This window comes from Bos javanicus, chromosome 25 (assembly GCF_032452875.1).
Source record: "Bos javanicus breed banteng chromosome 25, ARS-OSU_banteng_1.0, whole genome shotgun sequence".
Lineage (NCBI taxonomy): Eukaryota > Metazoa > Chordata > Mammalia > Artiodactyla > Bovidae > Bos > Bos javanicus.
This window is the reverse complement of record NC_083892.1, coordinates 5,212,645-5,235,155: the sequence shown is the minus strand read 5'-3', so window position 1 is coordinate 5,235,155 and position 22,511 is coordinate 5,212,645. Positions and strand designations below refer to the sequence as shown.

General features: G+C 46.3%; 1 protein-coding gene across 8 annotated transcripts in view; it reads right to left on the bottom strand.

Annotated features, from left to right (window-relative positions):
- Positions 1-22,511, bottom strand: part of RBFOX1 (RNA binding fox-1 homolog 1) — a 2,444,696-nt gene that overhangs the window by 1,415,349 nt on the left and 1,006,836 nt on the right. For all 8 annotated transcript variants that reach the window (XM_061401054.1, XM_061401052.1, XM_061401049.1 and 5 more), the window contains exon 5: positions 11,567-11,629. In XM_061401054.1, coding sequence (XP_061257038.1) covers positions 11,567-11,629 — 63 coding nt within the window. The remainder of the gene's footprint in view (positions 1-11,566; positions 11,630-22,511) is intronic.

Below are 22,511 nucleotides of genomic sequence, written 5' to 3'. Positions count from 1 at the left end.
CAGGAGATGGTGAAGGACAGGCAAGCTTGGGGTGCTGCCATCCATGAGGGCGCAAAGAGTCAGACACCACTTAGTGACTGAACAACAGGAATAAGATATTACTGAGATGTTTAGGTGCCACAAGCCTCCAACCTCTGTTGCAGCCAAAACTCCTTGCCACTATTTCTGGACTAAAATGCTCAGCCCTGTTGGCACTTTGGACCCAGGTCCTACACGTAGAAAGAACTTAGTATACAGTGGTCAATAGTGGACTCCAGAGTTGAGATGGCCAGAGTCCAGCCCAGCCCCACCCCCCCACTTTCTGGCCATCTGAGTATGAGCAGCCCACGTAACCCATTCAAGGGTCGGTTTCCCCATCTGCGAAACTGTAGGCATTAGCAGGACCCATCTCACAGGTCCTCCTGTGGATGAAAGAAGGTACAGAGCTTCGTGTACAAAGTTTAGCCCAAGGCCTGGTGGGAGCAGATGTCCTGCACTCATTGTCACCTTCAGAATGACTGAGGACAACATCAGTTCTGCTCAGCACGGACCCAGACAGGAACACAACACTTCAGGAAACATCTATAAAAAGCTCACTCTCAGAAACATTTTTTTTTTTTAAATTTTGGCTGCACAGTGTAGTAGGCGGGATCTTAGTTCCCTGACCAGGGATTGAACCTGTGTCCCCTGCACTGGGAGCCTGGAGTCTTAACCACTGGGCTCCCAGGGAAGTCCCTCAAAAACATTTTAAATGTAAGTGTTTTGAAGTGAAAGGTTAGTTTCACTCTTGGGAGTCGGCAAACAGGCAGACAGAGTGAACGATTGGATTATGACAAGGCAAATGACTTCAAACTGACCTCTAGTCCAGGCCATGTGAGGGCCTTCCCCTCATATGTGGTCGCATCCCCACCAACCTGCTGGTTCTGTCCTCTGCCTCAGTTGTCCTTCCATCTTCTTGCCCGTCAGAACCACAACCAGGTCTCCCTCAACTGAAACAGAGCCATGTTTTCGTTTTTGTTCCAATTTACTTTTTTTTTTTTCCTTCCTATTTCTTTCTTTCTTTAGATTTTTGGTCATGCCACATAGCATGTGGGATCATAGTTCCCTATCCAGGGATCAAACCTGTTACCCCCTGCTTTGGTAGCACAGAGTCTTAACCGCTGGACCACCAGGGAAATCCCAATAGAAAAATGTTTCTGCTTCTCTATTCTGCTGAGCTGACTGCTGCCAAGGTTCTGCTCTCAGTATTCTATTCTCCATCCCAGTGGCTTTCCTCAAACAGATGCCCTCTCCTCCCCAAAAGGAATCTGCATTTAATCTTCACAAGAAACCTTTGGCCTGTGACTGCTTTCCTCATTATCGAAGAGGACATTGGGGCTGACAAAAGTTACATAACTTTCCCAAACTTGCAGGACGGATAAATAGAGAGCCAAGATTTGAATCCCCATTTATTTGTCTTAAAGTCTGTGTTTTTCCCTCCAGGACTGCTGCTTCCTTTACCTGAATCTAAATGAACCTCGATGACTAGATGTAACCCACTGTCTACTGAGCACACACAGCCAAAAGGCTCACTGCTTCTTTAGCTAGCAGTGTGCAATTTTTATGAATTTCTACCAACAGAATTTTTCAGAGTGTACTGTAATGGATGGCTCATAAACTTAGACTGAGAACACAATGCACACAACTGAGTTCTCATAAATGAATTTATAGATATAACAAGGATACATGGGACTGCTGCTGGAGAAGACCCTTGAGAGTCCCATGGATGGCAAGGAGATCAAACCAGTCCATCCTAAAGGAAATCCACCCTGAATATTCACTGGAAGGACTGATGCTGAAGCTGAAACTCTAATACTCTGGCCACCCTATGTGAAGAGCCCATTCATTGGGAAAGACTCTGATGCTGGGAAAGATTGAGGGCAGGAGAAGGGGGTGACAGAGGATGAGATGGTTGGATGGCATCACCAATTCAATGGACATGCATTTGAGCAATCTTTGGGAGACAGTGAAGGACAGGGGAGCCTGGCGTGCTGCAGTCCATGGGGCTGCAAAGAGCTGGACACGACTGAGTGACTGAACAGCAAACATGGGACTGGAGAACCTGAGACTCCCAATACACTGAGTCTGTAAACCCTTCTCAAGAAACAGCATGACATTCAACTCAGATCAAAGGGAAAGGTTCTTGAATGACACTAGTCTCAGAAATGGAGTCTTGTGCCGGAAGCCAGTGGTCCTGAAGCTCCATCTTCCTTAGGGCTCTGCTGTTTGGGGGAGCAGTGGGCTATTCCCTAATCTGGCTTCTCCTTCTCTGTGAGTGCCTTGAAGGTAAAGATTTGATCCGACTCACATTTACCACTCCATTGCCTACTTCCTCTTAAATATAATCTGAATTCTCTTTATTTTTAGGGGGCAGTACTTTTTTTTTTTAATACTCATTTATTTGGCTGCATTGAGTCTTAGTTGTGAGAAACAGAATCTTTGATCTTCATTGTCGCATGCAGGATCTTTAGTTGTGACATATGGACTCTTAGTTCTGCAAGGTGGGATCTAGTTCCCTGACCAGGGACTGAACTCCTGCACTGGGAGTTTGAAGTCATAGCCACTAGCCCACCAGGGAACTCCCTGAATCTTCCTTATGGGCTAATAAAACATAGGCAGTTAAGAGTAGAAAACTTAAAATACAGTGAGCTGGCTGTAAATTAACTGTCCATTTGTATATAAATTAAAAAGAGACCTTATGCACCCAAAGTGAAAAAGATGCTCTTATCCTTTGACTGTGTAAATTCCCCTCAGGGGTACATCCCCTGGAAGTTATCCCAGGAAGAAGACTCTATAGATCCTGAGTCATTAACTGTGACAATAATAGTGTTCGTGAAAAGAATGGGAACTTTCTAGATATTTCATAATAAGGAAGCAAGGCATCATTCTGTGGATGTATCGTGTCACCCTGAAAACAATGATCGTGGGCAGTGACTGAGCAACAGGAAAACAAAAACTCAAGCTAAAACTTGAGGGAAGAGATCAGAACACTGGTTCACGGGCCCACGCTGGACCATGAATCTGGACAAGGAATGACACTGAATCATGGGAGAGGAATTGGACTGGTTGGTGGCAGCCACGTCTATTAGAAAGACTGGGGTGCAGGCCAATCCTGTTTCCTCATCATCTGCAGAGAGTTATTTGAGCACTGAGTTTCAAATGGGCACAAAGAAGGTCAGGGAGAGCCTGGAATCTGTTTGGAAACAGAAGGTGGGCCCTTGGAGCAGAGCCCCTGGGTGAGAGAGCCTGGCTTTGCATGCAAGACATGGCGAGTCCCCTTCCCAGAGTCAGAGCCGCGCCAGCTGTGGTGAGCGATCACGCTCTCAGCCATCTGCTCCCGGGCCATGAAGGCAGTGGTGTGTCCTCCTGCCTGGACGCCGGGGAGGACACTGATCACTAGTCAATCTGCTTGAAATTGCCTCCGATGATTAGTGTGTAATGACTCAGGTAGGTCACAGCCAGGGACGTTTCTGTTATTAATGCATTAGTAGCTGGAAATGGACATTGATTCTGCAGAGGGAAGCTTAGAGACTTGGTGGGGAGAGTCCAGCAGTGTTCTGTGAAAATGGTCACTTCTGGGGAGCTGGGGGGGCAGTGCCCTGCAAGAGCACTGCAGGTAAAGGGTGAGAGAGGGCCAGAACAAAGACCAGCCAGCTCAAAAAGAAGAAAAAAAAAATTGGCTTGGGAAGATGGAAGAGAAGAATTTACCTATAATGTGGATAACTGTTGACCTTGCCCACGTCTGAGATGAATCTAATCATATCCCTGTCTTCTGAGCCCAACACATATGTCTCTCTGTGACTGAATGGTTTAGGATAGTTAATAGAACTTGGAATGTTTTATTTACTTAACTTTTATCATAAATTCAGGACCCCATGTCCGTCTGTCTGCTGCAATATCCGTAGTACCCAGCAAGAATCCAACACAATAATTCTCTATAGTTATCTGTTCATAAATGAATGAATGAAGACATCACAGAGTGAGTGTTCTCTTTATGTCACTCTCCTAAGAACTGAGCTGCAGTGTACAATAATACAGTTTTTCCAAGATGACTCATCCTCCTTAAAAATGGGGACTGAGGTCCAGTGAATTAACCAACTTGCCAACATGCACATACTCACACACACACACATGTCAGTCAGTGAGAGGAGACGACTTCTCAGTTATGCCATTGTTCTGAATAACAAAAATGGTAATCACTGTTATCATTTATTTAGTGTTGACTGTATGCCAGGCACAGAGTTGGGGTTTCCATATTCCCATTACACAAAGAAGAAATCCCTGTTTAACTTTCTTTAAGCTAACATAGATCAGACATTCTTAAACATAATTTTTCAATGAGTCAAGAATCTTTATTTGTGGGAATTAATTACTTGGGTTCCAAAGAAACTAGTCACATATTTAAAAAACTGTTCTGGCTACCAGCAATTGGAGAAAGTTTATCCTTCTGTGGAGCCTGCCAAAAGTTGAAAAAATCTGTAGCTTCCTCTACTCCGAGAAACCAAATTCCTTGTTGCTGTAACTCAATAACCAGCCACTTTACTGAAATTTTTGTTTGTCCTTTGCAATTTCCAGCCATTGCCACAGGTTCACCAATGTCTTTATATACATATATATATATATATATATATATATATATATATATTTCATATTACAATGTTAAATAGAAACAGCAAGTAGATCTAATCTTTAGCTTAAGTGAAGGGATTTAGCAGAAATCCTGAGTCATTGTTTTCCTTGGTCATTCAGCTGGGAACTGATGAATAATCAGGATGAATACCAAGATTTTGCCTCTTATGTGTTCAAGCCAGTATGAGAGGTTGCAGGCAAAATCTGCTTTTATTTCCTCTAATTCTCTAAAGCAATCTATGTGTGTGGATCAAACTTTATCAGTATCAACTTATTGTGTATGTGTGTTAGTCACTCAGTCGTGTCTGACTCTTTGTGACTCTATGGACTGAAGCCTGCCAGACTCCTCTGTCCATGGGATTCTCCAGGCAAGAACACTGGAGTGGGTTGCCATGCCCTCCTTCAAGGGATCTTCTCAACCCAGGGATCGAACCCAGGTCTACTGCATTGCAGGAAGATTCTTTACCATCTGAGCCACCAGGGAAGCCCTATCAACCTATTAATACAGAAAACAGAAGGCAGAATATCAGTACTGCATTAGTCCCCAACGTGTCTGGTATATTTTCTTTCTTGTCCAGGAGACAAGGGGCTCATTTCTGCCCACAGGTCGGGGTGTGAAGAACCACTTCTAGTCATAACTCAACAATCTTGGCCTTGCTGAGATAATGATACCCTCCCTCAGCCTTCTCTTCCTTGGCCTAGTTTCTGTCTTCCATGTTTGTTTACTGAATTCCAACTTGGAAGGGGCCTTAGTTACAGACCGAATGAGTGCATGAAAGTTGCTCAGTCATGTCTGACTGTGACCCCGTGGACTGTCGCCAGACAGGCTCCTGTGTCCGTGGAATTCTCCAGGCAAGAATGCTGGAGTAGGTATCCATTCCCTTCTCCAGGGGATTTTACTGATGCAAGGGCGGAACCCAGATCTCCCACATTGCAGGCAGATGCTTCACTGTCTGAGGCATCAAGGAAACCCAGGTCCAGACTACTGGAGTTCAATTCCTTGCTGTTACTATTACAATTTTTAATGAGGAAACTTAAATTTGGTCAAATGTATTGTTAAGAATCACATGGTTGGGACTTCCCTAGTGGCTCAGTGGTAAAGAACCCACCCACCAATCCAGGACATGGGTTCACTCCCTTGCCCAGGAAGATCCCACATGCCATGGAGCAACTAAGCCTGTGCACCACAGCCATTGAGCCTGTGTTCTGCAGCCCATGCTGTGCAACAAGAAAAGCCACCTCAATGAGGAGCCCAGGCACCAGAACTAGAGAGCAGTTCCCCGTCACTGGAACTAGAGCAAGGCCATGCAGCAATGAAGACCCAGCACAGCCAAAAAGGGGGGAAAGAAGACTCACACAGTCGATTAATAATGCCGGGACATGAGTCTAGCTCTCCTGATGTTTCAGAGGTTGGTCTTGAATGAGACATGGCATAGAGGTGAATTGTAAGTGATTAGGAATGACAGAAGAATGATTCAAAGTACAAATAGTGTGATCGTCTTTCATACCCTCAATCTATGCAGCTCAATAATTCTTTCAAAATAGATGTGTGCCTCTCATTTGAGAGGTGTTAGGGATATAGGATATAGCAGTGAGTAAGGAAGACACAAACCATACCTTCTATATCCTCCAGCCCAATGGAGGAGACAGATAATACACAAGTAATAAACAGGATAAATATGGGTCATGATGAGCACCATGGTAGAAATGATGAAGAACCGCAAGCCAGGTACCACTTCGGGCTTCTCTTCTCTATCCATGGTCCTGAAATTCTACCCTCACACAAATCTTCCTTATAATTTTCATTCTTTCGTATCTTCCCCTGCTCGAACAATACAGGAGCAGAAGGAAATGCTTGTCTTCTTTTATTTCTCTCCCTACACTCTCCTTTCTCACCTCTCATTTCCTTATACTCATTAAATCAAAAATATCCCCTGAATTCCTACTCCCAATCCTGCAGAGGGGAGACATGGAGAGAAGGAAGAATGCCTTAGGGCTCTGCTAGGCAGCAGTTCAAGAGAGACAAGAGACACACATGTGGGATGTGTGATCAAGGGTGTCTGGTGGTAGCAGCTGGTTGGCTAAGTGACAATGAAAGTGAGAAGGTCAGTGAGCATCTTTTTCTATGCCCTCTAGATCATGGGACTCCAAATGGCAGACACCCTCCTGAGGTCTGGACATGGATGAAATTGATGCTCTTGTGTTGTTCCTGTTCTTGTTCTTCCTTCCCTCTTGAATTCCCAGTGATGCTCGCCCTCTCCCACCCCCAGTCAGGCTGCTGATTTCTTTAACTCAAAAGAATTCCATCTCCCTGGGTGACCATCATTGCTCCTTCTCTTCCTGTTCACCCTTGCACTGTTCTCTTATCTGCTCCACTGAGCTCCAGATTCTAAAAATAGGATCATGGGGGTCATGCTTGTACACTGAAAAGAGACTTAGTATTTTCTTTCCTACAAAAGGGAATCAAGGAACTCAAGTACATGGGTAAAACTTCTTTCATCAGGAGGGTCTTCACAGAGATCGTAACAGAAGTTTCTATACTAAGACCACAGGGAAGAGACCGAGGATTGCAAATGCATGATGTTGGGAAATAAACATATTTAGAACTCAAGAGATCATCTTGCCCAATTGGAACAGACGGTATTTAGGGATCCTCTGAGAGAAGGGCGGGTGTTTGGTAGTAACTAGTTTTTTAAACAAGATGATATTCATGCTTCAGGAATGTTATTCCTTCCATAAATAGAATAGAACCCAGGGGAAAGGTGGCTTCAGGCATGAGGACCAGTTAGGAAGACTTCACCGTGTAAAGAAGGACTTTGTGGAGTGTGTGCCAACAAGAGGGTATGGAAGTGAGGCTTTTAGAAGACCCAGATCAAAAACTCATTTCTTTCTTGGTTGTGAATGAGGAGGAAGACAAAGGCAGAGATGGCTAAAGCTTGGGAGTGGGGTCCCTGGGAGGAGAATGGTATCCTTAGGTGAGTGAGTGGGGTCTGGTCTGATTTTCACATTGGGAATTTAGAGTCAGAAATGACAGCCAGAAGTAAGTGGAGAGATACAGCAGCCTGTGCTGCACGTGGCACTAGAGCCCAGTGTCGGATCTGAAGCCAGGTATTCTGGGCCCCGCAGCAGACAAAGCAGAGGTAGAAGCTTGGAAGAAGAATACTCAGCGAAAGGTGAGGACAAAAAACAGCATCAGGGTGACCCAGACTGTTCTCTGGTCTAAGGTCAGTTCTGTCATCCTCACTTATATAACACTCCAGCAGAAGATGAGCCGCACTCATGGCATCTGTTCATCCCCCCATCACTCCAGGTGTTCACCCACCACTATACCCAACAAGTACTGATTGTCTATTATGGACATGACTACAGTCACCACTGTGAATATAATCAGAGCTTATATAGTATTTGGACTTCCCAGGTGGCCCTGGTGGTAAAGAACCTGCCTGCCAATGCAGGAGATGTAAGAGATGTGGGTTTGACCCATGTGGGTCAGGAGGATAAGCTGGGGGAGGGCATGGCAACCCACTCCAGTATTCTTGACTGGGGAATCCCCATGGACAGAGGAGCCTGGTGGGCTACAGTCCATAGGGTCTCAAAGAGCTGGACACAACTGAAGTGAGTTAGCACACACATATATTATTTAATGACCAGCATGAGTCAGACACCAACCAGTTAGAATGGACACATGTCAGGGCACCAAAGGACCAGGCAGGAAGATCATTAATCCTTTAGTTCTGGATCAAGGGTCCATATGGGGGGATAAGGCGTATGGAATTGCAGGGGTGAAAGATGCTTAACTGTCTGGGACAGCAGAAGCTTACCAACCCATTTCCACACTGACTTGTATCAGCTGATTAACAGCCTGAGTACAAGAATGGACAACTCAGACTTCGCCCCTGCATTCAGAGGACCTCTGGTCTACAGATGCCCTACCCAGCGTGGTAGGCTGTTAGTAGCCACAGCATGCTGCTTAAACTTCATTTGATTAAAAACAAACAAAACTGCAAGCTCAATTCCTCAATTCCTAGTGCTGATGGCCACAAGTGAAGGGCTCGATGGCCAGATCCGGCTGGTGGTTACCATGCTGCACAGCACAGATAAAAACTATCCTATCATCACAGGAAGTTCTACTGGATGGCACTGGACTAAAGAAAAAGACAAACATGACATTAATTTTTGCTCAACGAATGAATGAGTTTTAATTCTGACACAGCATGCCATGAAAGTGCAATCTGACAGAAGACAGAGGTCAAAGGAAGGCTTCCACTGGAAGTTAAATTTAAACGCTGGAGGACAGTGAAATCTACTCAAAGTTATGTGGCAGCCTGAATGGGAGCGGGGTTTGGGGGAGAATAGATACGTGTATATGTATGGCTGAGTCCCTTCACTGTCCACCTGGAACTATGACATCATTGTTAATTGGCTATTCTCCAAAATAAAAGAAAGTGTTGTTAAAATTCACTTAAATAAAAAGATAAAAGTTGTAAGAAATTACTCGGAGGCAGAAGATCAACTGCTGATGGTGCTACAATCAGCTTTATGCAGCTTTCCGTCTAGATGCAGCTCATAAAGGGATGTGGGAACGAGATGCCCTACACACACGTAGGGTCATGTGAGCTAACCCCCTGCATCATGTACATTGGCCAATCTGTCCTAAGATTAACACAGATGGGGAATTCTGGGAAAAAATAAAAGCAACGAGCGATCACCAAACTTTGAAAACAGGAAATTGGACCGGATTTTCTGAAGCCAACGATATCCAACCCTGTCTCAGCCTAAAATAAGATAGCCAGTGCATCAGCCCAGGCACAGAGTTAGATCTGAGAAAATTCCAACTGCAGCCATTGCTCCCTATAAAATCCCATGAGAGGCTGGAGTTGTTTCCCAACCCTTGCAATGAGGTACCACACACGGGACTGGTGAAGGGGACCCAAGGACTAGGCACATGGCCCAGTGGACATGCCAGATCATCTCCTTTCCTGGTAACCAAGCAACCTCCCAGAACTCCACCTACGTACTTGTGGGCCCTGGGAGCTGGTGGAGGTATTCACTGAGCCAGAGAAGCTATGATAACAGGAAGGCATCAGAATCTATCAGGCACGGAGGTTGGGCCACAGCTCTAAACATCCCCGATGAGAAGTTTTCCATTTCTTCCTTTTTAATTTTTTTTAAAAAAATTATCAGATATCTGCACACTGGTTTGGAGCAGCAAATTAATATTTTTTTTCCTCTTCTGACTGCAATTGTAGATATGAAAATACCATATCCATAGACAAATTAACATGAGTTTCTTACAACAGTGTGCTAATTATCTCAGAGACCAGAGACTCCCCTAGGTCAGAGTCTTCAGCCCCAATCTTGGAAAGGAACACGGATTTCTTTCTGGGAAGCAGTAATTTGTATCGTGTCGAGAAGATACAGAGAAAGGTGGAAGGGGCATGCATCACTGGAAAACCCACCCTCAACACCCTCCGTCCCCCATTCCTCCCCGGCCTGCTCCAGCACCACCAAGAAGTCCAGAAGGACACTGCTTGAAACAGGAACAGCTAGAGAAACATACATACTTAACTTGGCACTAAATGGATCTGAACAGACTGCATGCCAAACAGCCCTCTCCTTGTTTCGCTAACAAAATCTCCCCAGTTTTCAAGGGATGCTGTAGCCCGAACTTCAAAGGCATTAAAGGATAGATGTGGCATGTAGGGAATTAAACATGAAATTCCCTTTCTTATTGGGAACAAAAGCTGTGGGTCTAATCTCCTATGTGATACAAGCTTTAGCTGATCAGGGTTACACTTAGTCATTCTGATGTGGCGAGAGAGCGGCGAATACATCATCTTTCTTATTTCTTTCTGTCTCCTCCTGTTTCCCGGCTCCCTTCGCATATGCAAATGCCACAGCAATAACAGGAGTCTTGCAACACCACTGAGGGTGAAAGAATTCTCTTTGATCAGCCTCTTCCAGGCCTGGAGTCCCACAGCCACCAATTTCTACCTGCCCCTTTATGATATTTGATGTATCAAATTAGTCTCCAGCACTCTCAGAAGTAGAATATACTAAGAAATTCCGAGACCTAGGAAGGAAGCTACATCTTGGAAAAAAATAAATATTTCTTTAAGTAAGCCTTTTAAAATTTTTATAGTTATGGCTAAATTATTACAGATTTCTTCTGAAAACAAGTGGCTCACCGACAGAACTCAGGCAGAAGCGGGCCGATGGCAGAGACTTTATGGAGAATGCAGCGTCACCCCCACCACCACTCTGAATGCTAGTGTATCAGAAAAAAATAAGAGTGGGAGAAATTGGACAAAATACTGCTAACTTCACCAAAAATAAAGTCCTTGTGTGCAACGAGAAAGGCAGACGGCAGAAAGTGCTTACTTGCTAAAAACAAATGAAATTTCCAAAACATACCCCAGCATCTTAAAGTACAGAACTTCTTTTTCACAGTCATTTTTATATAGGAGGAATGCATTCTGGCTCAGAAAGCGCAAAAAGAACTGCTCTGCTCTGAAATGCCTCAAGAAATATATGGTCTCACTAACGTGTCTGCTTCCTGCCATTTCTTTTGACTTTGCAGGGTTCCAGTGACTGGGACAGGGGCATTGAGAAAAACTCAGGGAACAAAAAGAAAACAAAAGCACATTTAATTTAACCCCCAGGCAGTAATGGTAGGTTTAACCCATCACACCCTTCTCACTCTTCTCTGACATTCCTTATGTTCTTTTTCAAGATACTACCCAGAAAAGCCTCTTCTCACCTCTGAACCCAATGTAGTGGCGCAAAAAAAGAAAGACAGGAGCAGGCAACAAAGTGTTTGTGGGAACCCCAGGCCCGCAGAAGAGAGCTTTTCATCACAAACACAATCAAAGCCATGGATGGAGTTATGTAATGACCGCTCAAAAGCAGCTGCACTTACTGAATGCTGAGTCTGCTCAGGGAAGCTGTAAGTTCCACTTGCATGAGTTCTCCGAGCAGTTTCCTAGGGAAAAAGAGAAACGAAGACTTTAGTACCTAGGAACGTATTCCTGAATTGTGTCTGCATCTGTCTTGGTCATACTAATATCTGGTTAACCGATAAAATAGGTAAAACCTAACAATGATAATGGTGATGAAGATGAAAAGGATAAAGATCAAAGCTTCAAATATTATTTTCATTGAAGGCCTTCACACTCCAATCAGGAAGGCATTCCCAGTCTCTCTGTTTCAGAAGAGGAAACCAAGGCTCAGACAGCTCAGTCATACAAAGTATGCATATTGGTAGTGGAACCTGGATTTGAACTTGGGAAACCGGGTAACAAATTTAGAACCATTCTGCTATGCTCCTAACCTCCACAGTGAACTCTTTGTCACAGGATGTCTTCAAGGAAAGATGGGAGGCTGATCTTTTAATGCTCTTATTGTGGAATTTCCTGCATTGGAGTCGGCAGGATGAAACCAACATTAAATTTCTTTTCAATCTTAGAACTCAAAGATTCTGTAATGCTCAATTCCGTGACAGCAAAGGTTCCAAGTGACTTCATTTTACAATGAAGAAAACTGATATAAGGTGTCCCATAAATAATACATTTTATAAACACAGCTATCATCACCCAATCAGAAGGAGCAAGATTCATTTTCATTAATATTTAAATAAACCAAATATCACTTGAACTGAAAATGGCCATTATAATATCATATAATTCAGTGAGTTGGGGGAAAGGTCATCTTCAGCCAGAAAAATCAAGATTTACTAGTAGATCTGAAAGACGTATATGGAGCCTTATATCAAAGAGGGGGCTTCTCAGGTGGGACTACTGGTAAAGAACCCACCTGCCAAAGCAGGGGACCCAAGAGACATGGGTTTGATCCCTGGGGCAGGAAGATTGCCCTGGAGTAGGTCATGGCAACTATTCTTGCCTGGAGAATCCCATGGACAGAGGAGCCTGGCAGGCTACAATGAGTCAGATACAACTGAAGTGACTTAGCACGCACACACGGATACAAAAGAGAGTTGGCCCTGAGCTGACTCCTCTCTGGAAGAAACTTAAGTAGCAGAGGTGGAACTGGTTTGCAGTGTCCTAGAAGCCTGACCCAATGCTCTTTCAACTACTCCTACAAAGTAGTTCTATAACTTATACCCAGACTCAATGCAATTCACACATTTCAGAGCTCAATGATACACAGTATTTACAAACATATATTTAAAATATATGCTTCCCCTTTGTAAATATGATGAACCATTTTTTTAACTTCACATTTAGCGAGTCCACTGATGTTGATAAATCAGAACATCTGATAATATCGAGAGGCTCCGAAATATTGGAAAGAGAGAGACCAGTGTCCGAAGAATTCTAATGGTACGGACAGCTGTGAAGGGTGAGGATGGTGGGAACAGTGCTTATCCATGGGCTCAACGGGACTCAATGGAATCTCCAAGGACAGACACCCACCATGTTCACTGCCTGTTGTTCATTTGTAGAAAAGCTTTGGTCTTCCAAGTCTCCCCTGAGTCATAAAAACTTGGCTTAAGAATTGATGATTTTTTTTGGTAATCTATTTATTTTAATTAGAGGCGAATTACTTCACAATATTGTATTGGTTTTGCCATACATCAACATGAATCCACCACAGGTGTACACGTGTTCCCAATCCTGAACCCCCCTCCCACCTCCCTCCCCATACCATCCTTCTGGGTCATCCCAGTGCACCAGCCCCAAGCTTCCTGTATCCTGCATCGAACCTGGACTGGCGCATACAGACTGAAAGTGAAGGGCTGGAAAAAGATATTCCATTAAAAAGAACTGATGATTGAAATGATATAAACATGGTGAGACCAAGGTTGAAAAGGGCCAGGAGAATATAAGCAATTTAAATAGTAAATTAATCATAAAGCAGTCACAGAATCTTTAGTTCCTCCCTGAAGTACCTGCTGCTGCTAAGTCGCTTCAGTTGTGTCTGACTTTGTGCGACCCCATAGACGGCAGCCCACCAGGCTCCTCTGTCCATGGGATTTTCCAGGCAAGAATATTGGAGTGGGTTGCCATTTCCTTCTCCAATGCATGCATGCATGCTAAGTTGCTTCAGTTGTGTCCGACTCTGTTCAACCCTATGGACAGCAGCCCACCAGGCTCCCCTGTCCACGGGATTCTCTAGGCAAGAATACTGGAGTGGGTTGCCATTTCCTTCTCCACTGAAGTACCTAGATAATTGTATCTAATGCCCATTCCTAAGTTGTTTTACAGATATTAAGACCCCCACCAAATGGACAAACTTAACTACATGATGATCATGAGTATGCACCCCAGACCAGCTGGAGCCTGAGAATTGATAATGTTAACCCCAGTGACACAGCCCTGATAACCTCACCATCAATCAGGGTGTGTGCATGAGCTGATCACACACCCTGAGACTTCTTTGCCTCACCTTACCCTTTAAAACTCTTTCCTGAAACCCACAAGGGGAGTTTGGGTTTTTTGAGCATTAGCTGCTCTGGATCCCTTGTCTGGTGCCCACAATGGATGCTGCACTTTCCTTCAGCACAGCCCCATGTCAGAAGACTGGCTTTGCTGTGAGTGGGAGAGTAGACTGAAGTTTGCTTCAGTAACACATCCTTCCATCCTTCTTTCCTTCATTCAATCCTCATTCCTTCCTTCCTTCCATCCATGCACCCACCCACATTCCCGATCCTCCCTTCCCCATCCATCCAACTACCCTTCCATCCTTCTTTCCTCCATTCAGTCCATCCATCCATCTATCCATCCCTGCATGTCACCACTGCCTACTAGCTTTGTGACCACAGATAAGTCGTTTAACCTTTCTTTGTCTCAGAGAAATGGGAATCAACATAGTGTATACCTCAATGGATAGAGGTTAGTAATCAAAGTTAACATTTGCAAGGCGTTTAGCATTGTGCCTGGCACAAAATTGGTGCTATTAAAAATTCTGTTATCATTCATTAAGCCTTTATTAAAGCCAAGCACTGTCATTCTGGGGCCCACAGTCTAGCAGGTAAGACAGATCTTGTCAGGGAGTGCCGGTGAAGGCAGTGCCAAGGAAGTGACAACAGGGCTGAGATCTCAATGATCAGAAGAACACAACCCAAAGAGGTGGAAAGAAGAGTAAGGACCGAGGAAACAAACAGTCAAAGCTATCGATGAACTTCTATAAATTCATAGCATGCCTAGGCTGGAGAAGTATCTGTCTCCTAATAACAGAAATAGTAGCACCAGTAGATCCTAGATAGACTGATTATAAATCCACAGATATACTGATCACAGGTCCTTCGGTCAGGTCAATCTTCTTAAAGCCTGCCCTGCCTCCTCTCCAGTCTCCTCCTCCCTCACCTAAGGCACCCGTCCCCAACCTTTTTGGCACAGGGACCCATTTCTTAGAAGACAATTTTTCCATGGACCTGGGTCGGGGTATGGTTTCTGGATGATTTGAGAGCATTACATTTACTGTTCACTTTATTATTATTACATCAGCTCCACCTCAGATCACCAGGCATTAGATCCTGGAGGTTGGGGACCCTTCCCCCTAAGACACTCCCTTGCACATCCTATGGTCCGGTGAAACTGAAATACTTGGAAAGACACGAGGCACTACCTGCCTCTAACACTTTGACCACATCTTCCTTCCAGAGCTGGTCATCACCTGGTCTTTCTTGAACTCACTCTTCAAAGTCCACATAAATGGAAGCTTCTCTCTGTAGCCATGACTGACTGACCCATCCAGCTGGACTGATTTTTCCCCCAGGGTCCCACGGCCTTTTGCATATCCCTCATCTGAACAAGAATCACACACTCTTTCTAACCCCTGTAGTGTAGCCTTGGGCTGTCCAGGTTGTGAACTCCTGGAGGGTGAGCACAATGTTTATAAAGATTTCTTTAAAAAAAAATAATAATAAATTAATAAAGAAGGCTGAGGGCTGAAGAATTGATGCTTTCTACTGTGGTGCCAGAGAAGACTCTTGAGAGACCCTTGGACTGCAAGGAGATCAAACCAATCAGTCCTAAAAGAAGTCAACCCTGAATATCCATTGCAGGGACTGATGCTGAAGCTGAAGCTCCAATACTTTGGCCACCAGATGCAAAGAGCTGACTCACTGAAAAAGACCCTGAAGCTGGGAAAGATTGAGGCCAGGAGGAGAAGGGGGTGGCAAAGGATGAAATCGTTAGATGGTATTACCGACTCGACAGACGTGAATGAGTTCGAGCAAAATCCAGGAGATAGTGAAGGACAGGGAAGCCTGGGATGTTGCAGACCACGGGGTTGCAAAGAGCAGGACATGACTTAGCAACTGAAAAACAGCAGCAATGACAACAATTAATTAATTATATGTTTTTGTCTGTGTTAGGCCTTCCTTGTGTTTGGCCTTTTCTCTAGTTGCAGTGAGTGGGCTGAGCTCAGAAAGCTGAGCGCCGAAGAATTGATGCTTTTGAACTGTGATGTTGGAGAAGACTCCTGAGAGTCCCTTGGACTCCAAGGAGATCCAACCAGTCCATCCTAAAGGAGATCAGTCCTGAATGTTCATTGGAATGACTGATGTTGAAGCTGAAACTCCAATACTTGGGCCACCTGATGCGAAGAGCTGACTCATTTGAAAAGACCCTGATGCTGGGAAAGATTGAAGGCAGGGAGAGAAGGGGATGACAGAGGATGAGATGGTTGGGTGGTATCACCGACTCAATGGACATGAGTTTGAGTAAACTCCGGGAGTTGGTGATGGACAGGGAGGCCTGGCATGCTGTGGTCCATGGGGTCACAAAGAGTCAGACACAACTGAGCAACTGAACTGAATTGAATTGAGTGAGTGGGGGGCTAGTCTCTCATTGTGGTCTGTGAGCTTCTCACTGGGGTGGCTTCTCTTGCTGAGAAGCACAGGTTCTAGGGTGCACAGGCTTCAGCAGTTGCAGCTACGGGGCTCTGGAGCTCGGGCTCAGTAGCTGTGGTGCACACACTTAGGCGCACCGCGGCATGTGGGATCTTCCTGGATCAGGAATCGAACCTGTGTCATCTGCATTGGCAGGTGGATTTTTTCTACCACTGACCTACCAAGGAAGTCCTCAAGGACAGTGTTTTATCCAGCCCAGTAGCCCTGCTCCCTGGCACAATGCCCAACCTCTCCCCAGCTGCTCACCACGCTGGGAAAGTCCAGGAAGCCCTGCCTCATTGACCCAAGGTGCTAAACCCCAAGTGAGGGCACTGAACTCAACTCCAGAAAGAAGTCTTCTCTGAGCATCATGGCTACCTGTGGCAGTCCCCTACTTGGCATGCAGGGGGATAAGGTCAATTTCACATCCGTGTCAGCTTCATGCCCACATTTTTATATCTGCTTTTAATCCAACCTGCAGTTGAAATGAAATTTATACTCCCCCACCCTTGACACTAATAAGAATCTGACAAATCCTTTAGGTGGATTGTTTTATAAAAACGAAGGCTGAGAACCATTGTTACAAGGTGAGAATAGAAACGGTCATTAGCAATGGCACCAGGCAGCAGGGAATATCTAAAGACCTAAGAGTTCCAAAGCAGTGATGCCATTTAAAATAAAACAAAACTAAAGCTGTCTTGAGTTTGCAATTACTCTTGCAAATGACAGAAAGGGGAGAATCTTGGATCCTGGTGAAGTTGGATGGAATTTTCACGGCCCTGAGATGATGCCCCAGTTAAAGAGCTGAGAGGGAAGGAAAGGGAAAGGGCGTCGGAACAAAGTCAGGCAGAGCTGCTCACTCCGTGCATTAGCCACGGTCACCTCTGTGCTCATCCAAATGGATGCACAGAACAGCGAACCAATTACTTCCAAGACGCTGGAGTTGATGACCCCTGGGCAGGCACTGTGGAGTTTAAGTCTAACTCAGACTCTCTCAACAGGGCTGGCTACGGCATCACTTCTACTTCCGCTGAGTCAGCCACCCCCTGCTCCATAGATTCCTGCACATGGGCAACCACGATGGGCTCCTAGGATCTCCTGTCTCCACATTTGCCCCTCTCAGCCCCCCAGGGAGCAGGCAGAGGCATGTTGAAAAGCTATGGATATGCCCATGTTACTTGATGATTTAAACCCTGTATGGATGGCTGCCTTTTCCATTGCTGACCAAACCCACACCCGGGACACACGGTCTGATGGCCTGCACAGTGGGCTCCTGGCCACAGGCCCAGCCTTGTCTGCTTCTCAGTGAGCAGGCACACCCTCCCTCCAGACCCCCTCGGGTACCAACCCCAGCGACCGACCAGTTCTGGGTCACGCCTTACTCCCCACCAGCCACAGGGATGCTGTGTCTTTGACCTGGGATGCTCTTAACACCCAATTAACTCTCATTGTTATATCCTCATGGAAGGCCCTGCCCCACAGTCTCACGAGTCCATTATCCTTTCTTCAAAGCGCATCTCCCAGCTGTCATTTCACAGTGAGAGGAAAATGCTCTTCTCATTCAAGGCGGCCTGTGTCACTGGGCAAGCAGGCTCCATGAGGGCAGGGACTGTCACTGTGTCTGTCTGCTCACCTGTCTAACTCCAGGTCTGACCACCCTGCAGTGGGCACGGATGGCATGTGAAAAGCTCTTGCTGAAGGAAGGATGGCAGGGAGGAGGCATAGGGGTGGAGAGGGGAGAGAAGGGAGGAAGAGAGGAAGGAAAGGAGAGAGGGAGGAAGACAGGCTTCCCCACCCAGTAGCTAACTCCAGACACACTTAGGGTGACCATCTTCTCTAAGGGCTTCCTCTCTCCCCACCCACCTCCGCCTAGCTCAGTCCAGAAATCAGGTCTGATGGACCGACTCTGATTCCATGAGGGCTCTGACGGGATGAAACCTCACCTGATCCAAGTTCCTTTCCTCCCAGGAATCTAGACTGCCCTGCTAAGCTTCCGCAGACTCCTAGAACCGAGAACTCGTGTACTGTGGGGTCACTGTTCTCTACCACGAACCCAATAAGAACAGAAGCCACCAAGCCCCGGAGCAGGAAGAACAGAGCAGAGAGGAAAACAGGAGAGGCTGGAGGGTTCTGGGAGACAGTAGGGGCTGCCTCGTGGCCAGATGACCTAGCAGTTCAGGACCTACTTGACCCTCCTGGTACTGACCACACCTCCCGTCTCAGGGCTGAGACTCACTCCTGTGCTGGGTACTGCATGTCCCCATTTTCTGAGCTACTTTGACCGCATCTCTGTCACTTGCCAACAGAAGAGTCATGTGTCACAAAGGGTGGCATCTCCCCCAGCTGGCGACTTCTCCACCAGGCCTGCCTTCAGATACAGAAGCTATATCTTTATCACATTGATGATGGTGACTGCACGCATTCTTCCCCAGCTGCTCAGTCGTCCCTATCTAGACAGCATATTAAAAAGTAGAGACACTACCTTCCCAAAAAGGGTCCGAATAGTCGAAGCTATGGTTTTTCCAGTAGTCATGCATGGATGTGAGAGTTGGACTATAAAGAAAGCTGAGCGCCAAAGAATTGATGCTGGTGGTGTTGGAGAAGACTCTTGAGAGTCCCTTGGACTGCAAGGAGATCCAACCAGTCAATCCTAAAGGAGATCAGTCCTGAACATTCACTGGAAGGACGGTTGCTGAAGCTTCACTACTTTGGCTACTTGATGCAAAGAGCCAATTCATTAGAAAAGACCCTGATGCTAGGGAAGATTGAAGGCAGGAGGAGAAGCAGGTGGCAGAGGATGAGATGGTTGGATGGCATCACCGACTCAATGGACATGAGTTTGAGCAAACTCTGGGAGGTGGTGAAGGACAGGGAAGCCTGGCGTGCTGCAGTCCATGGGGTCACAAAGAGTCAGACACAACTAAAGCAACTTAGCGCTCACACTCGTGCTGAACCAGAACAAAATCCAACAGCCAATAGTTCTAAACCAAAATGGATTCCAGGGACTTCCCTGATGGTCCAGTGGTCAAGACTCCACACTCCCAATGCAGGGGGCCTGAGTTCAATCCCTGGTCAGGGAACTAGATCCCACATACTGCAACTACAGATCCTGCATGCTGCAGCTAGACCCAGCACAGCCAAATAAACAAATATATATTTAAAAATAAATAAATAACCCCCCCACCCCCAAGCCCTCCTCACTATGCCTTCACCCTGGCGGGTTCCCTTGCCAAGAAGTCTGTTCTCTCTTCATCTGCCTGGGAACAGAGACCTAGTCTTTACATCCTCAGGGAACCCTTGCCAAGCACAGCACAGACCTTGCCAAACTCCCACTTCCCGCTCTCAGTATCCCTCTGAGTACTCATCACTTGCCGACATCGGTGCCTTTATCTGTCTCTTTCACTGGATCCTCAGCACTTTACAACTCTAGGCCACACTTCTCCTTATTCATGAGTGATGGCACGAGGGTCATTTGGGACACTGACTCGGGTTCAAAATCAATTCTCCCATTCATTTAGATACGTAACTCTGGGCAAACTTCTTGATCGCTCTGAGCCTCTGTTTGCTTACCTATGGGAGGGTGGGAATAATCTTGCTCCTTAGAGGGTTTGTGTGAGGATTATACACTGTTAAGTACCCGGCACTGCTAGCCAATACATGGCCATCGAGCCAGACACCCAAAAACGATGCGCGCCTGGCCAACAGCAGTCCTTCCAAGAAACGATGTCACAGGTGCTTTGCAAAATGCTGCCAAAGAAGTAAGATTATCCAGGTGACTCTGACAGCCAAGCCCAGGCAGTTCAACAGCCAACACAGCATCTGGCACATAGTAGGTGTCATTTGTGCCTGCATGCTCAGCGGCTCAGCAGTGACCAGCTCTTTGTGACCCCATGGACCATAGCCCGCCAGGCTCCTCTGTCCATGGGATTTCTCAGACAAGAATACTGGAGTGGGTTGTCAATTCCTCCTCCAGGGAATCTTCCCAAGCCGGGGATCGAACCTGTGTCTCTTGTGTCCTTAGCACTGACAGGTAGATTCTCTACCACTGCCCCAGCTGGGAAGCCCAGGTGTCTTTTAAGATTTCCCAAACTAAGGAAGGAAAGGGGCTCTACCCTCACTGATGAAATACAATTGTAGCTGCTGCTCCAAGGCTTATCTTTGACTTGTCAGTGTTTAGATGCAATAAACATCAATTAGTCTGCCTGCTGCATTTAATTTTGCTATACACACCCCATCCAGCAAGGGTTCAGGTATAGTATCAGTGGCTGCTTCGTGAGAAGATGCTTCCGGTCCCCCTCCCCAGGGAACTGAACTTCTCCCCAAAGCTCCAGGGACCTTCAAGAGACTAAGGATATTACGCCCCGCCCGCCACCCTGCTTTGAGGCTTATTGTTGGTGTGTTTAATTTCCTGTCTTGGCCTTACAGGAGATTTCTAATGTTTAGGCTGTAGGGTATGGTCTGATTAAAAGTAATCCTCCCAATTATGGGCTGGCATGAGCCTCCTGTCACACGCACTCTGCCACCAGCCTCTGCCTCCCTGTCAGCAATAATTGTCTCGGCACTGCCTAACTGTAAATGAAAACCCCAGGGGCATGTGTGGGTCCCCAGCTCCCAGGCCGCACCGGATCTTTTAATTTGCACTGTCTGTCAAAAAGATGCTGCTGTGTGTACTCAAAGAAATCCTCAGACTCTCAGATTCAAGGCCAGGGAGAGCAAGGATACCACAGCCTCTTCAGAGAAACTGTATTTGAACCCACCAGAGATAACAGGGCGTGTGCAAGGCAACGAGGCTCTTTTTCTTCCACTGCACTCTTCAGCGAGAACGGGTATGAAACAGGGAAGCTGAACTGTAGGGAAAATTCAAGGTGTATTTATATTATTATTTTTTCCCCACCAAGTCCACAAGACAGGACATTGCATTCAAAGCAGGCGATAGCAACTCTGTGAAAGGACATACACACAGGAGACCTGATTATTGCAATCTCTAAAAATTTAAACTTTCTGGGTGTGGTGTGAGGGGAAAGATGTCTTTCCTTTCAGGTGAGAAACATCACCAGTTTCTTCTTGTAGAAGCAGAGAAGACCGTCTGTTCTGGGCCCTGTGGCCAGACCCACAATGGGCAGCAGAATGTGGTTCTGAGTCAGCATCGCCATCGCGCAGAGAGGCTATAGAACAAAGGTATCTGACGAGTAAGGAAGAAGGGGGTGTTTTGTTGTGCTCCTGTACCCACATCCCTTTTTCTAAGAAGGGCACCTGCCCAGGAATGCGGGTGTCCAGCCTGGCTCCTCCCCACCTTCCTTTTCCCTGGACAGAGGACTGGGAGAGGGCGAGGCCTGAACCCCAGAAGGGCACGAGGACCCTTCCCTTAGGAATTTACAGTGCATACATGCAGGCACCACGCTGCTGTCTGCATGTGGGCAAGGCACCTGAACAGCGTGACCCAGACTGAGGGCTGGGCACCTTTGGGGAGCACTTATGGTGGACAAAGTGCATCTCAGTTTTGCCCAAAGCTAGTGGAGTCTGAAGAACCAATGCTTTAGAACTGCAGTGCTAGAGAAGACTCTTGAGAGTCCCTTGGACTGCATGGAGATCCAACCAGTCCATCCTAAAGGAGATCAGTCCTGAATATTCAGTGGAAGGACTGATGCTGAAGATGAAGCTCCAATACGTTGGTCATCTGATGCGAAGAGCTGACTCTCTGGAAAAGACCCTGATGTCGGAAAAAACTGAGGGCAGAAGGAGAAGGGGGTGACAGAGGCTGAGATGGTTGGATGGCATCGTTGACTCAATCAACATGAGTTTGAGCAAATTCTGGGAGATAGTGAAGGACAGGGAGCCTGGTGTGCATCAGACATGACTTAGCAGCTGAACAACCACCACCACCGGGGGGGGGGGGGGTCTCTCAGACCTAGTGATTCTAAGTAACAGTCTCTTCCCCTGAGAACAACCCCTGCTCCCGAGCCTTTGAACTCTCCCCAGCAGACACAGGGCACCAGGAGAAAGATCCCCC